At 37.6% G+C, this 16,571-nt stretch overlaps 3 protein-coding genes across 4 annotated transcripts; 1 reads left to right on the top strand and 2 right to left on the bottom strand.

Moving 5' to 3' along the window:
• Positions 1-2,498: 2,498 nt before the first annotated feature.
• polr1c (RNA polymerase I and III subunit C) lies at positions 2,499-5,934 on the bottom strand. Its single transcript, XM_056761507.1, has 9 exons — positions 5,808-5,934; positions 5,516-5,587; positions 5,306-5,413; positions 4,574-4,706; positions 4,309-4,428; positions 3,967-4,119; positions 3,684-3,833; positions 3,482-3,598; positions 2,499-3,384 (listed from the first exon to the last, which is right to left on the bottom strand). The coding sequence occupies exons 1-9, from the start codon at positions 5,889-5,891 to the stop codon at positions 3,266-3,268; spliced, it is 1,056 nt and encodes a 351-aa protein (XP_056617485.1). The 5' UTR covers positions 5,892-5,934; the 3' UTR covers positions 2,499-3,265.
• Positions 5,935-6,283: 349 nt separating this feature from the next.
• pcgf6 (polycomb group ring finger 6) lies at positions 6,284-12,944 on the top strand. 2 transcript variants are annotated; one of them, XM_056761508.1, is made up of 10 exons: positions 6,285-6,577; positions 6,714-6,813; positions 6,917-7,013; positions 7,280-7,335; positions 7,414-7,473; positions 7,558-7,678; positions 8,099-8,126; positions 8,272-8,370; positions 11,263-11,349; positions 11,910-12,944. In XM_056761508.1, exons 1-10 carry the CDS (start codon positions 6,461-6,463, stop codon positions 11,955-11,957), a joined length of 813 nt encoding a protein of 270 aa, XP_056617486.1. In that variant the 5' UTR covers positions 6,285-6,460; the 3' UTR covers positions 11,958-12,944. The 2 variants fall into 2 exon arrangements, with proteins under 2 accessions (XP_056617487.1, XP_056617486.1); XM_056761509.1 differs by lacking the exon at positions 11,263-11,349 and having other exon boundaries at positions 6,284-6,577.
• Positions 12,945-13,886: 942 nt separating this feature from the next.
• On the bottom strand, positions 13,887-16,482 carry inaa (internexin neuronal intermediate filament protein, alpha a). The gene is made up of 3 exons (XM_056761506.1): positions 15,421-16,482; positions 14,687-14,811; positions 13,887-14,579 (listed from the first exon to the last, which is right to left on the bottom strand). The coding sequence occupies exons 1-3, from the start codon at positions 16,480-16,482 to the stop codon at positions 14,336-14,338; spliced, it is 1,431 nt and encodes a 476-aa protein (XP_056617484.1). The 3' UTR covers positions 13,887-14,335.
• Between the last annotated feature and the right edge of the window lie 89 nt (positions 16,483-16,571).

Raw genomic sequence — 16,571 nt, forward strand, 5'->3', positions numbered from 1 at the left:
TTGGGACGTAGCCAAACAAGCTATAGATCAGCCGTTGGATCTGAATCCTGTGGCAGACTGTTTTTAACAAAAAGATTAAGTGTAGTTTTAATGGTTTCTCTGGCCACCTCCTTGCTTTAAACTTCCAGTGTTCCATTCTGAGTCATATGCAATGAAAGTTTTATTAGCAATGGAATCAAGAGGTCAAGGTTTGCCTAGTCTTGTGTAGAAAGATCTTGGGATGAATGGCTGAAGGTCCGATACATTGCTCTTATTTAGGCCCTTTTAAATAGAAAGAGAAGGACACTTCAAGTTAACAATCACAGTTGTTTGTACGTGTTGTTAAGGGGCAGTTTATCATACTAAAAGTAAAGAGTAGTTAAAAAAAATACTAGAGAAGCACCGATAATAAAGTTCTACACTCATTTTCTGATTCAGTAAGCCGAATATTCATTGTGATATCTGCCGATTCTTAAAGCGGAGGTAACACACACAGTTTCTGCCAATCTCATATTAACCTTAAGGTACCTGAGTAGTACTGCATACTTCATATCTTCGAAGAGTACTTAGTTTGATCAAATTGAGACATTTACAGCTATATGATTTTTTCCGAAAACAGGCAAGCCCCTCCAGGGTGGGGGGGGTTGGAACTACAGTTTTGACTACAATTGTAATCTTTCAATGGGGTCCAAACCGGTTTGGTTACAACCATTCTTATCTTTCTCTTCCTTCACCAGAACCCCAGTCCCCTCAAACAGTTCTCAAAACACTCTTTTGCCTTTACAAAGTTTTCTAAATTCAGCCAATCAGATTAGACCTTGCCAAAGTTTAGGGCTGTCTGTGGGTGGCCTTTTAGCTGGATATTAAATGTTCAGTTTTATACAATGGAAGTCAATGTAGGCCAATGTTGTTGGGTTACCGACATTCTTCAAAATATCCTCTTTTGTATTTTGCACAACAAAGTAAGTCAGACTGGTTTTGAACAACATGAGGGTGAGTAAATGATTACTGAAATTTTATTTTGGAGTTGTTTACACATGTGACCACAGGAAATGACACCCTAACCTGTTATTTATCTTCGTTAACAGGTCACAAGCCAGCAGGGAGTGATTCAACAATTTGAACCTGCCCAAGATGCTATATATATGCACCATCACCAGTCCATTCTCAGACCAACATAACTCTTGCCAGCTAAGCAACCACAACATTCTTAACAGACAGAGAAATGGTCATACCCAGTCAGTATAATAAGTATCGTCCTAATTATCTGTCAAGCAATACAAAATCCTCCAAAATACCAAAATGGTCTTAAGTGATCCCGTCACTATAACTGCTTACTAAGGAAAATAATACAGTATGTTTCATAAACAACAGCTCCAGCCAACAAAGATTTTGTTTTCTCTGTCTTTTTATGCTTTGAGCAGTTTCTGACTTTGCCAAGAAGCAAAGCTGAGTAATGACACAGTCTGCAAGAACGGATAGCAATGAAGAATGCCAAGTGACTCCGTCCGTGTGTTCCAGTCTCAACCAGTCTCAGCAGAACCTCCCCAGCGCAGCTGTTCTAGCGATGAGAGCAACACAATAGAAGGTGACCCACTTATTGTGCCTCATCCCTCTGAATACACTCTGGCCCAATTTAAACATGTATCTGTTCATGACGTGTGGCATTGGTCGAAAGATGTTTGGTAGATTGCAGATCATAATATTTTAAGCCAAAAGATTTCACCTGGAAAACAGAATATCTCTGGAAGTTTTCTTGGAACAAACAATCATAATTTCTGCCGACAAAAGGAGTTAGATACAAAGTGAAAATGATGTCATGCATAAATCTTCGTGAAGTCCATCAGGTGTTGTAGTGAGTCTATCATCCCGTCAAAGAAAGAAAAGAGATTATATTTCCATTGTCTTCGCTGTGCCAAGCAAAGCCCAACAATGCAAACATAAAGCTAGTTTTTAGATTCATCTGCCTCTGGCAACAGCCGCATATGCTGGAAATTAGCTTGAGTAATTCAGTCAGAATGTTCTGGATAACTCTGAACAGAAAAGAAACCATGTGCACTTTATCAGCCTCAATAGATAATAACCATTATGTGGATTGGTGAAGATAAGTATATTTTAAAGAAATTGTTTGCCCAAAATGAAAACTCTTCTCATCATTTACTCACCCTCATGTCACTTCAAACCTGTATTAGTTTCTACTGTCGAACACAAAATAAGATATTTTGAAGAATGTATATAATCAAACATAATTGCCACCCATTGACTCCCATTAGATGGAAACAAAAGCACAGAGTAGTTTCTCAAACTTTGTGTCCCACGGAAAAAAAAGAGTAATTATATAGGTTTTGAAACACATGAGCGTGACTAAACGATGACAGAACACACACACGCACGCACACACACACACACACACACAAACCTTTGGTTTAATATTAATTGATAGTGTCGCAAATTTATAGGTCACTATACAATGAAAAGAAAACGTCTCAGTTACGCTGCATTATTTATTCTTCTATCAAAACTAGATGCTTAAATAGCATCATGGGGTATACAGCTAATTAATCTAAGTATATATCAGAAGACAGAATTTATCGCCCCGGTCAACATTGCCTCCAAGATGGAGCATTTGATTTCATTGATAAACAGAAGAGCTGGCAGGAAAAACAACAGTCTGTCCTTCCTGCTAGTGGAGGCTATGAAAACAGAAGTTCAAAAAAAGGAAAGAAATAACAATGATCCATGTCAATGATGATGACTGTTCACCGTAAGAATGTTGATAGTTATCCACATAGACTGTTTTACGAATGACAAATAAAACTTTGGATGCTGACAACAAGCAGGAATAAAGGCCATAAATGGTAAACCTCTGACAAGTGTTCATATACAAGTTTGTCATTTTGTCAATAACAAAGATTTTAATGCACATAGAAAAACAAATGTGTCACCAAACGTCTGGTCAAGTATGAGATTAACAGCATTTTTGTCTAGGTCAAAATTAACTAAAAATAAACTTGGGTTAATTCAGGAATGCGTTTTTGATTAGAAATCAAATATTTTTCGGGAAAAAACGTTTCAGTCTGAAGGATGATTCAAGAACTCTTTGAGCGTTCAATTGATGATAAGCAGGTTGTGATGAGATTTATATGAATTCGTACTTCTAAAGGAAATCGTTCAGTCCAAGCTTTGCAATAGAAGCTATATACAATTTAAGGAAACCAATCACATATTTTAATTCCACAGATATGTAGTCCTGTTCAGAGTGTGACTGGGCCTTATTTTCCTCTTTCTAATCCGTGTCTGTTGAATCAAGTGCTGCAAGGAATTTATGGCACTTTGCAATGAGGACGTTAATGGCCTCACTAACCAGGACTTCAGGAGGCAGAATCCCTGTTGACTCCACTGAGACTAAGGAGAGAACACAGAAAGAAAGTGTCGTTTATAACATCTCTATTTAATCACAAACAATACTGCATTGTATGCAACACCCTTATTGTGAACATACATATGAAATGGTCCCGCACTCTTCCGAGTTTCACCGCGTTCTTCAAGTCCTCGTGTCGGAGAACTTCTCTGCTGCATGTGTCCAAACGACTGTTAACCACCTTTGCCACTTGCTTTCCTAAAATGCACGAGTAGTTGAATAAATACCACAACACACGAAGTACCAAATAATAAGACTACTTATAAATTCAATAAATTCGTACCATTAACATTGACAAGTTCAATAACTCCAGGTGAGAAGCAGCGCTTTAACCTCTCTGCCTTTTCCCCCTCAATGGTTTCTAATAATGTGATTTCAGGAAGAAGTCTGTAACTTGCAGTGGCCACTGGAGAAAACTTGGCGTGATCTTTTCCTGTGAGGTGCCAATAGAAAGCAATCCATAAAAATACAAGATTTTTGTTTTGTAGTTATACAATATTTGATCCTTGTTTAAAAAAAGAGGAGAATTCAAAATGCACCATAAAAAGCCTCTGATATTAGCTTACCTATTCCTTTGACACAGTGCATGACTATATCAAGTTCATGTCCTGGTCGGAGCTGTGCCAGGAGAATGTCATCATGCACAGGGCCAATCTTGGCATCTGCAAACACATCGGCCTGGTTTCCAACTGGGATCCATTTAATGTCACCGGAGTACACTGAAACCAAACACAAGAGGTCAACATAACACTGTAAACAGTACAGATATATATGAAGGTAGTTTAAAACTCACTGAATCAATTCCTAGGGCTCACAGTGTTAAGATGGATTGTCATGCAAGTTGTGTGAAATTGACAAGACCAGTATGAAACTGAACTGAAGTATAAAGTTAACATCACTTTACTCACCCATGTGATTAAGATACAATTCCTTGGGATCCGATGAATCTTTAGGTGCTCTAGGATTCCGGGAGCATTTTACCTTTAGCTGAAGCTGAATTGTGTCAATTTCTGTACCTTCTTGATCCTCTGATAAACAAAACACACACTTCCCCATGTCTTTAAGCTTTTAATGACACAAGTTTGTGCTTGCAGTTATGAAATTATACAAATTTTTCTTACAGCTGCACACAGTATATTTAAAGAATTGATGGTGTTTGCTTTATGTTCTCACCTGGATTCCTGTATTCAAAAAGACGAGGATCTGCTTTAATGGGCACAAGACCAAGTCTTTGGGCCAAAATCTCATCCTGAATAATGGATGTGTTGTTGTAAATGAACGCTTTTTCAATTGCCATTGTTGGGACCTGAATGGGGCAAATGAGATTAGACAAAAGAATAAACAATAAAGATTTTATCACCAGGTAAAAATATAATTACTTCTTTCACTTAAAAAAACAGCTACATGACTATATGTCATATGATTTGAAGTTTGAAGTTTCATTTTTTAAATAACTTTCTGTATAAGAATATTGCTCATTAAAGGCAAAAGGTTGAAATTTCCATCCTTTATTTATGGAAGAGAGAATTACACTCCATTAAACACATGTTGACTGCCCCATGGGCTTTTCTTTCACAATAGAACCTGCTATTCAACACTTCTCGGCAGATGTTAAACATAAAACCATTAAAAAAAAGCATCAAATGCAAAAGGATGATGATGATGGTGGAATTTTAGTTTGGAAAACACTTAACAAAAATAATTATTTAAGAGTAAATCATCAAATATAAGTAAGAGAAATTATTAATAATATTAATGTTAACGGTATTTGCATAATATACACGTATTTCAAAACACAACATACACTATCAAAAAAAAAAAACTTCGGGCAACTGGCTCGGTCTTCTAAAGCCACATGAACACTATAATAGCATAAATTGATATTGGTGACCTCATGAACCATACCTCAGCAAGTAAAATACGCCGAAAAGCGTTTGCAATTGCAGCATCTATTCCAATCATATCAAATTCCAACGTGGTTTCATCGGATTGTATAATATTAATCTTGAAATTCTGAAGGGAAAAAATAGACAAATGTTTTCACCGGTATTAAATGCATGAACAACGAATATATTCGTGACAATTAATGTAAAATCCTTTCAATTTCGCACACACCTCTTTAAATTTGTCCAGGTCCCATGTGTCATCGTAACCAGGATAATTTCCAGGAAAATCGGTAGTATGGACCTGAATATGGTTGAAATACAATAACAGTTATATTATGTTGATAACTGGAATACACTCTCATATCTAGAAGTTTAACGTTACATACAAATCTGAACAGTGAAACTGCATGACATGTGCACCCGCATTTTATCAAATTGCAAGTGTTTAAACCCCTATTCATCAATGTCCACATAAGCATAAAAAAAACACATGTCATTTTTCTCGAAGAGGCTTAACTTACATTTGTAACGCCAAATTCACCCAATATTACTCGATCACGAATTTCATCCACGTTGCTCCTGGACGCCGCCATGTTTGCTGTCATGCCTCCCTTGCGCCAGTAGAGAGCAGAAACACACTGACACTATCGAAACGAAAGTTTCTGAATTTGTTCTGTTTGTGCATAACATGATAAGTAGACAAGCTTAGCTGGTTGTGAAAGACAATGTCTGCAAAACGATCAGTAATTACGTACATGCAGGGCATTTATATCAAATTGTGTTACTTTACTCTTTAGTGTCCTCTGTATATCGAGATTGTTCGTCTTTTACATTTATGTGTTTATTGGAGCGTTTTTTCTTACAAATCTTAGTCTCAGCAATTTATAAATTTGTCTTCATTTCTTAAGTCCTCGGTTTTTTGTTACTTAAAATGTTGGGACTTTTATTCTAGTCAAGTTAAAGTCCCCACTGGGTTAGTGCATTTGAGCGCAGGGACTTTTATTTTATACGCATTAAAACTGCTGAGTGTCGCGCGCGCACCGCGTACAGAAGTGTTGTAGAAAGTGTATCTGAAATTAACAGTTCGTTGTCCAGTTTTTGTAAACACCATAGAAGACACCGGATAGGCACTCTTCGTTGTCGTGCAGTCGTTTGAACAGCATTTGCGTGGATTATGGACGAAACTTTAGAGAGAGGTGCAGCGGAGCGATCTGCGCGTGGGTCAACAAACACTTCCTACTGTGAAGACGAACACACTGACCACAGCGAGAGAGATCATGACGACGACGAGGTACGACATCAAAAGTTTGTACAACATTGTTATTACACAAAATTAAATTTGACATTTACTATTGGGTTTCTATTATTATTTATGTAGATGGTCTTTCATTAAAAACGTTGACATAATTCTTTCTTTTTGTGCTAAGCGTCCACTGCCCCTCAGGGAATTTTATCCGTATATTCGCTGTGCCCTTTGCAATGGATATTTCATTGACGCAACCACCATTACAGAGTGTCTTCATACCTGTAAGTATTTTTTCATAGTCATAAATAATTTAGGCGGAACTTGCGTTTATTGTTTTGTAGTACACCAGTTTATCTGACTTTCATTATCTTTCTACTCTCACAGTTTGTAAGAGCTGCATAGTAAAGCACTTTTTCTACAGCAACAGGTGTCCGAACTGTGCAATTGTAGTTCACCAGACACAGCCATTGTACAACATAAGGTATCCTTTTTACTTTATTTCTTATTTTTTCTTTAGTTTTGTCATAATTTTATGATGAAATCACTACTCTGTTGTTGTTTACTAGTTTGGGGCTACCACTAGAGATGGTTGATATTTTCAGGACACTCCCTTTTGTCTAACTCATGGCACCATGAACAGTAATGGCCTCCCATATGCCCCATGGGTCCTTAGGGATTTGTATGTTCTGTGGCGTATTGTATAAGCTTGGTTGTTAAGGAGTCAAGTTATCTTTGTGTTTCTTTTAGACCTGATAGACAATTACAAGACATTGTTTTTAAAATGGTTCCATATTTGGAAGGAGGTAAGCAGCATTTTATTGGTTTGCTCATATTGGTGCACAGTCTGTCATTCGAGTAATTTTGGATTTTTGTCTTTCTAGATGAAAGGTCACGGATATGTGAATTTTATAAAAAAAGAGGACTTGAGGTTCCAAAGGCAGGTTTGTGGATATAGTGTATGCTTTTCAGTACATAAAACAAGTGTGGTGGTGCTGTGAGAGATTAAGACTTCTCTTTTACCCCAGTGGCAGCGCCAGCCGTAAGCCCCGTCAAGCTGCCCCCAAGACAGAGGAGAGACATGCTGCCTCAGTCTGTTTTTACAATCCCTTCAGAGCTGGACATGTCTCTGATGCTGGAGTTTTTGGGGTCAGTAATGTATTTGCACATTTAATAGTAACTCAGTAACCAGTGCTCGATGACAACCTTCACAGTTTACTTCAGTTGCTCCAATTTGAAACAAAAAAAACCTTCTTATATATATATACCCACATATATATTTCTTTCTGTTTTTACTTATATATTTTACCAAGTAATATTTTAAATATGTGACATTAAGAAAGACAACTGAGTAGTGACAGCTGTTATTTGTGTACTTTCTGAATGGCAAATAGGTCATATGCACCACAAGATGGAGCCAATCCATTAAAAACCAGAGCATTCTTTTGTTTTCTTGGTAGAACTGATTGTCCTCAATTGTAAAAGACTACCTGTGTATTTATTTTGTTTTGTGTAAAGAAGAGAGATGTGATCTGTTCTACTATATCTCTTAAAATATTTTTTTTCCAGAGCTGAAGAAGGCATTGCAAATTATAAGGTAACATTCAAATTGTGTTGTTTTCCTTATACAGTATATAAAAATTCATTTCAGTTATGTTTTGTGTAGAGTTGAAATAATAATTGTAATGTTGGCACACTCTGTTTTTCTATTTTAAAATTCAAATTATTTGTTCACTTTCAAGCCTCTCGAGAGGAAGTATGTACGTGTTTCAGGGGAAGCTACAATCCATCATGTCGAGCTCTTTATCCGGAGGAAGATGGAGCTGAGCCCAAATTACAAGGTGAAACACAAAGACATGCGTTTTAATTCCCTTTATTTCATCCACATTTTTTACACACCCACTCCTGCGTGCATTTTGTATTGTAAACCACCTCTCTAGACACCAAAGATGATGTTGCAAGTGTTAAACAGGTTGGTTTTTACACCAGTGGCACAACAACTATTTTAGTTGGCCAGCTCTTTCAGAGGTCTGACAGTGGCTGAGGATGTGTCACCCCTGCTGTGTTAAAAGCTCAATAATTCAAACTGACAGGACTTGTATAATGAATCAGACACTTCTTGCACGGAAGAAAGATATGCTGAGTCATTTAATGTCTAATATATTCTTTGACAAATATATTCGTCTTAATTTACATTTTTACCCAACAGTATAATTAATTTCGATTTAATTCAGTCATTAAATCGGTAGCTCTTCAATATCAGCCAGTGCTGTTTCTAGTATAAGTTATGCAAAAGAGTGTTTAACGAAATTATGTTATAAGGATGTTTCCTTTCTCTCTAAACACTTCAGTGGCTCTCTGTCGCACTTTACAATACAGCCACGTTGCCGTTTAATTAGTTTCCCGCTAATCTCAATGCTGGATAAGGATTTAAGTCTTTGAAAAGGACCGTGGCTCAGTCAAGCATGGAAATAACCGTCTGCAGTTGTGAATAGCAGTGGTTAAAAAAAAGTGTTGAACTTTATTATTCATACTTATGTTATTCAGCTGCAAGTATTGCAGACAGCTGCGTCTGGTTAAAAAAGAGTCTCTTGAAGTTTAATGCTGTGGTCTTCCAAATACGCCATATGAACAAATGCAGGTTGTGCGTTGTAAAGCTAAACAGTCGCACCTGGATTACTGGCTTACGGTACTTTCCTGGCACCTGATCACTCTTTATTAGCAAAACTTGTCTGGCCAAGCGAGGAAACATTTAGTGGTGGGGAAATCTATAGATAAATGATGAATTTGTGAAGTCTGGGAGATGGGAAGTGGTTTACACAACTCTACTACGCTTTAAAAATTGAGAATAGGATTAAAGCTGTATTTTTTTGTACATTTGGATTCTTAAATTGCTTTTTAGCTAACATTTCCGGGTCAGTTTGGGAAAAGTTTTACCTATTCTATGTGCTTTAACTACAAAATTGGTTAAAATGCCCATCTCTCGATCTTAGCAAACGCATAGTATAGTTTCATTGGCAGGAATCACAAAGGTGTATGTATGTACAGCGGGGAAAATAAGTATTTGACACATCAGCATTATTATCAGTAAGGGGATTTCTAAGTGGGCTATTGACACAAAATTTCCACAAGATGTAGCCATCAAACCAAATATTGAATTCATACAAAGAAATCAGAACATTTAAGTATACAAGTAAAGTCATAATAAATAAAGTGAAATGACACCAGGAATAAGTATTGAACACATAAAGGTAACACGGTGCAAAATGGCATAGAAAGCCAGGAGATCACCTGAAATCTGTCAGTATTGAGAGAGAAACCCTGCCCCCTATCAGTAATAATTGATATCAGCTGCTTTAGTCCTAATTGATGGCCTATAAAGGCTTCTTATTACCTAGGAGGCACACAGGAAAGACTTCATGATGGATAAAAGCAAAGAACTCTCTGTAGATCTTCGTAATCTTATCGTTGAAAAGCATTTTGATGGGAGTGGTTATAGGCGCATTTCCATAATGCTGAATGTTCCTGTGAGCACTGTGGGGGCCATTATCCGGAAATGGAAAGAGCATCAGTTCACCATAAACCGGCCACGATCAGGTGCTCCACGTAAGATCCCTGTCTGAGGAGTCCAAAGAATAATCAGGAGAGTTCTACAAGAGCCAAGAACCACTCGGGCACAACTGCAGGAAGCCCTTGCATCAGCAGGTACTGTTGTTTCAAAGAAAACTATAAGCAATGCACCGATTTGCCATGGCATCCATGCACCCTCACCACGCAAGACTCCATTGCTGAACAAAAAGCATGTTGAGGCTCGGTTAAAGTTTGTGAAAGAGCATTTGGAGAAGCCTGTGGATTATTGGGAGACTATAGTATGGTCAGATGAAAGCAAAATTGAACTTTTTGGCAGTCATTCTACACACCATGTTTGAAGAAGAAATGGCACTGACCACCACCCCAAGAACACCATACCAACAGTTAAGTTTGGGGATGGAAGCATCATGGTTTGGGGCTGCTTTTCAGCAAGGGGTACTGGCAGACTTCATATTATTGAAGGCAGGATGAATGGAGAACTGTACCGGGACATTCTGGATAAAAATCTGCTGCCATCTACCAGAAAGCTGAAAATGAAAAGAGGGTGGACATTTCAGCAAGACAATGATCCCAAACACAAGGCCAAGGACACAATGAAGTGGTTTCAAAGAAAGAAAATCAAGCTGCTTGAATGGCCCAGTCAATCACCTGACCTAAATCCCTTAGAAAATCTATGGAGAGAACTGAAGAACAAAGTTTATAAAAGAGGCCCAAGGAACCTTCAAGATTTAAAGACCATTTGTGTGGAAGAATGGGCCAGAATCATTCCTGAGCAATGCAGACGACTGGTCTCTAGAAGAGGCGTCTAGAAGCTGTAATCACCACCAAAGGCTTTTCTACAAAGTATTAAATAAAGTGTGTTCAATACTTATTCCCATTTCACTTTATTTATTATGACTGAACTTGTATACTTAAATGTTCTGATTTCTTTGTATGAATTCAATATTTGGCTTGATGGCTACATCTGGTGGATTTTTTGTTTCAATAGCCCACTCATAAATCCCCTTACTGATAAAAATACTGATGTGTCAAATACCTATTTTCCCCGCTGTATATAAATGGATTTAGCCTGTTTCAATGTCTTTATTTGAACAAAAAAGTTATTTTGTTGCATTCAACTAAATTGTTGACTACACTGGCAGGTGGATGTTGTATGTGGGGAGCATCTCCTTGAGCACTGCCAGTCTTTGAGAGAAGTGTGTAACACCCTGGGAAAACATGCATTACAGGTAGGTGCCTGACAAAAGGGTCACATGAGCTCAGTTTTTCGTCCTTTAAATTGATAAGAATGTAGTTTATCATCTTCATATGAACTTGTAAATATGTGCATATAAGCATAGGCTAGACAACATAGATACAGAATATAATGGTAATTATTTGTGGATTGTGATAGTGAGTTACTGTAGAAGTGTGTTGTTTGAGAGAGATCCAACCCAGCCTGAAGTAAGCTTATAAGCGTGATTCATCTAGATTCTATCTCACTCTCTTCACACAGCATTACATTAGAGCCTCACCTGCACCCTCAAGTGTTGTTATCTCTAAAAATAGCATTCACAGCAGACTCCTGACTGTGGTTTTATTGTATAAAGGATTTTGGTTTACAACATGTAAATGAGATCTTTATTTAGCATATTTGTTGTGTGAGTGAGGCAGGCCAGGTTCTGAACATTGTGTTCAGGGAATTTGTTTTATAATTTCTTCTTGGGTCAACAAATTAAAACATATGGTTATAGGTATTAATCAAGTTAATGATGCATCAATACTTACATCTATTATTGTGCTCTTTCAGGATGGGATGTTGGTTTTGCATTTTGGGCTTGTGCTGCCAGCTCAGTGAGAGAAGCTACAAAAGAGACCAACTACTGTAAAAGACTGTGAACCAGGGTGTATAGCGATTTCGTAATGAGGGCTAAACTGAACTTTAAAGGGATAGTTCACCCCAAAAAAGTTGTTCATGAATTACTCTCTGGTTGTTACAAATCTCAAAACATTTATTTGTACTGATGAATACAGAGAAAGATATTGGGACTAATGCTTGAAACCAAACAGTTCTTGGTCTCTATTGACTACCATAGTGGGAGAAATTACAATGGTAGTCAAAAGTGCCCCAGAACTGTTTTCTGTCCTTCACTTTTTTATATCATTTGTGTTCAACAGAACAAAAAGATAAAGTATTTTTTTCCTACAATGGGGTCCAAGAACTGTTTGGTTACAAGCATTATTCCCAATATCTTTCTCTGTATTCATCAGTGCAAAGAAATTTAGACAGATTTGGAACTTGGAAAAGGTTGGTAGATGAAGACAGTATTTTTATTTTAAGGTGACCTATCCCTTTAAAAAGATTATCCTATGCAAAAATGATTTGTACTTCCAGCTCTGAGTACTTTATGCTTTAAAAGCAAATAAAAAAAATTCCAGTATTGTTTCAGAAAATGCACTGATAAACTTCAGTACTGCAATGAAATATTTACACTAAACACTGTCTGATAGAACAATAAACTATGGTTTAAAAATGCATTCCTTTCCTGAAATTTATGTTTTATGCTTCTGCTGATGTTGCAGAAAAACTAAAGCAATTTTCTCCTAGTCTCATAAGAAATTGTCATTGTTTGGGGTGCATTTATACTATCCGCACTGTCAAAGTAGTGGAAATGAGTTATTAGTTTACTCCAATTATCTAAAAACATTAGAGGATTTGTTTGGTTGTCTTTTTTACCCTTCAACTGTGATTTGTAGTTTACTTTACTCTGGCTTTTCCAAGTCTCTTGTGAATTTGTATGATTGTTACAGAATTGTTTGATTATTAAAAAAGACCTTAAAAAGGTGTCTTGCAAACTTTTTTTTGAAAAGCAACAATGTGAGCAAATAGAGGTTTGTCCTTGTTGGTTTATTTGTATTATTTATTTATATGATCCGTTTTAATTCACACATTTTTCAGTTTTGAAAAATCCTTTGTATCTATGCCTCACTTCAGTTTACTGTAGCGTGTTCCTGTGAAGCTTTTATTGTCGGCACAAAAAAAACATGTGCCTAAATGTTATGAAACGTTCAATATCTCATTCAATAGTAATCACCTTTAGAAGGTTTGTTTTGTTTAAGCCACTATCACTAAATGCTCTAGAGAGAGGTTGCTAAAAGAATAAAGGGAGGGGTCGAGAGATAAACTGCTTAAAACCCAGGGGGACATGAGAGACTAGAGAGAATGGTTTCCATGGGAACCGCCTCCACCAGAACTACATCAATTTAAGGTGCTTTAACAATATTCAGTACAATATAGCTAGAAACCTGTTCTAATTTTAGCGTCAGAGCTTTAACTTATTTGTTTAACTTATGCTTTAATGGTCTCTATCTAATTCACTGTATCCTTGTGAGTATAAGATTCACTTTTGCTGCCTAAATTCTGAAAATAATTTATAGTCCAGCTACCCTCTTTCCAAAGGGACAATAAACCCTAAAAGGTCATCTGCCAAATTTGAATTAAAACGCTGTCATTCAGAACAGCATATGGCAAAAGCTGTGAGGAGAGACAGGGAATAATCAATCAGATCTTAAAATTCTCTGTTGTGTGGAGAGAAAGAAAATCTATTAGCATTCAAACAGAAGGTTATTTCAAAAAAAGTAAATGCATTTCTGATAAATATAGGTACTTGTTGGTTGTTACAGTATATTGTGTATAAAGGCTCAAACAATTATTAAAAATGTAGTACCTTAAATACAGAGATATAAATGTATTTTATGTTTAAAAAAACAGCAAGACAAACATGAATAAGCGTGAGATTTTAATTACTGCTGTTGGTGTGGTTAAGGCATACATATGGTACAGTTGATGTAAGATTCAATAATTTTGGTCCCTTATTAGAAATATGCCATAATGCTCCCAACAAGCATGCTATCTAAAATCAATAAATCAATTTTTATTGTGTATCTCACTTATCTTTCCACATCGTGGGTTGTGCTCTTTAACACTGCTAAAATGCTATCCCTGAAGCTACAGTACAACTATAAGGAAAACATATCTGAGGCAATAGTTTTGGAATGTGAAAACCACATCCTAGATGTGATGTTTTAAACATTGTCACGGTAACATTAAAGTGTTTTACCATAAACAACTACTGGCAGTGTTACTGTGTCAAGCATTAAGACTGACATCACACAATAATAAACAGGTTTCTTATTAGAGAAACAACTATATACAACATAATCTATAGCAACATTCTAGTTGGAATTAACATCAACATTATCAATTTTTACTGTCTTCTTAATGACAGCTGTTTCCTCAGGATTTTCATCTCGCTTAGCAGCTGCATTGGATTTAGGCTGTGTCTCTTCCTCTTTCTCTTTCTTGGGATTGCGAGTTGAGGTTGTAATGGAGGGACTCTGATACCCGTAACTAATGCTAGGTGCGCTGGAGAAATGGACCCCGGAACTGAAGTGGGTTTCTTCACCCTCCAGTAGTTTCCTGTGAGGATATTAAGTAAGATTGATTAAAAGTTGTTTTTATATGGTCATACAGTGACATTCAATGCTATTAAATGTCTGCACATATTTAACATAGTAAATTTGTACCTGTATGCTGCAATTTCAATGTCGAGCGCCATCTTGACATTCAGAAGGTCCTGGTACTCTCTGAGGTGATGAGCCATTTCACTCTTTGTGTTTCTAAGATCGAGGTCCAGCTGCCCAATTGTATCCTGGTAAATGGCATTTTGAATAGTTATAATTTTAACACCAGCCTTCTCATGACATGCAATGTCCATCAAATAACAGAAGTTCTATATTAAGAAATGTATTACATTAAGTATTTCAGTAATGTCTGCACCTAAATTAGACTGACTTGGTAAAAAGACTGATCTCTTATTCGCTGAATCTCTCAGCAGGAGGTTCAGAAACGCTTATCTCATTTACAGTCTAACTTTCTTTACTTTTAGGTGAAATAGATCATTCTGAAATGCGTATGGTATTTGCTATTACATAATCACATTTGTTAAATATTTCAGTTATATCAATGTAAACGTGAAAAGAAAATATCTTTGAGGCCAAGTGACCATGACCTTGCACAAGATAAAATCCTCTTTATCAAGAGACTCTTAGTGGAATTAACCTCGGCCAACTCGTGCGCATTAGTTCAGCACCATGGACAGAGCCCGCAGAGAAACCATTGAGCTCACTTCACTTATCAAAACGCGATGAATGACGTGAAAATGGGATTAGGCAAGTGTACATGATCAAAGTAAACACCTCAAGTCCCAACAAATAAAAAATCGAAGAACAAAATTCATTGTAAGTTGAATAAACCCTACCTGATAACATGCGACCTCGGCATTGTGCGAATCTTCCATCTCACGGATCTGTCGGTCAAGTGATTCGTTTGTTCCTCTCAGTGTTTCAATTTCGATGGTTTTAGATTGCAGTTGTCTTCTGTAGTCATTGATCTCCTCCCTTGTGGCTCTCATAGCCTCGCTCGTTTTAGTGGCTTGTTCGTTCAGACTGGCAAACTTTGATTTGTACCATTCTTCAGCAGACTGTTGGTTTTTAGACGCAATGACTTCGTACTGGCCACGGATTTCTTTGAGGGCCGACGTGAGATCGGGCTTAGACAACTCCACTTCCACAGATATCTGAGCCGCCTGGATCATACTCGTCAAATCCGCCACCTCTTCGTCATGCACCTTCTTCAGAAAATTGATCTCGTCCAAGAGGGACTCGAGTTTTCTCTCTAGGTCCACTCGCACCATCGTGGCATCATCCACGTCCTTTTTGTACGCCCTGAGAGTATGCTCGGCCTCTTCTCGTGCTCTGATTTCGTCCTCGAACTTCCCTCTGAGTTTGTGCAAGTCTTCCTCTATGCCGTCTCGTTCAATAAGAATATGGGACTTTTCACTGCTCACTTCATCCAGCTGGGCTCGCAGATCTCTGATCTCTTGCTGATAGAGTTCAGCAAGTCTAGACGGCTCGTTCTGCCTCTGGCGCAGACTCATAAGTTCGGTTTCCAGCACTTTATTCTGCTGCTCCTGATTGCGCACTTTCTCAATAAACATTGCGAAACGGTCATTGAGACCCTGCAGTTGTTCCTTTTCATTGGTTCGAACGATTTTGAACTCGTTGTTTACCGCGGATGCTTGCGAGAAGTCCATGGTATCGAAATGGACCGGGGAGAAAGAAGACGACCGACCCGATCTCTTGTAGTACGCCAGAGGAGATGCGCTGCTGCGGGATACCGACTGAGACCTGAAACCGCTGGAAGACATGGAACTCCTTGAAGAGACATTGCTCATTCTAGGCGGGGAACCCGTAAAGCGAGGGCTTTCCCCAAATATCCTTCTGTAGGATGAGGACGTGTACTGGTTCGACCCGTAGCTCATCTTGAAGCAACTAATGGAGTCTAAAAATGGGTGTGCTTCTCTTTATATACCCAGTGGACGGTGCCATTCATCACCGCGTACATGTTCCC

This window comes from Triplophysa dalaica, chromosome 11 (assembly GCF_015846415.1).
Source record: "Triplophysa dalaica isolate WHDGS20190420 chromosome 11, ASM1584641v1, whole genome shotgun sequence".
Classification (NCBI taxonomy): domain Eukaryota; kingdom Metazoa; phylum Chordata; class Actinopteri; order Cypriniformes; family Nemacheilidae; genus Triplophysa; species Triplophysa dalaica.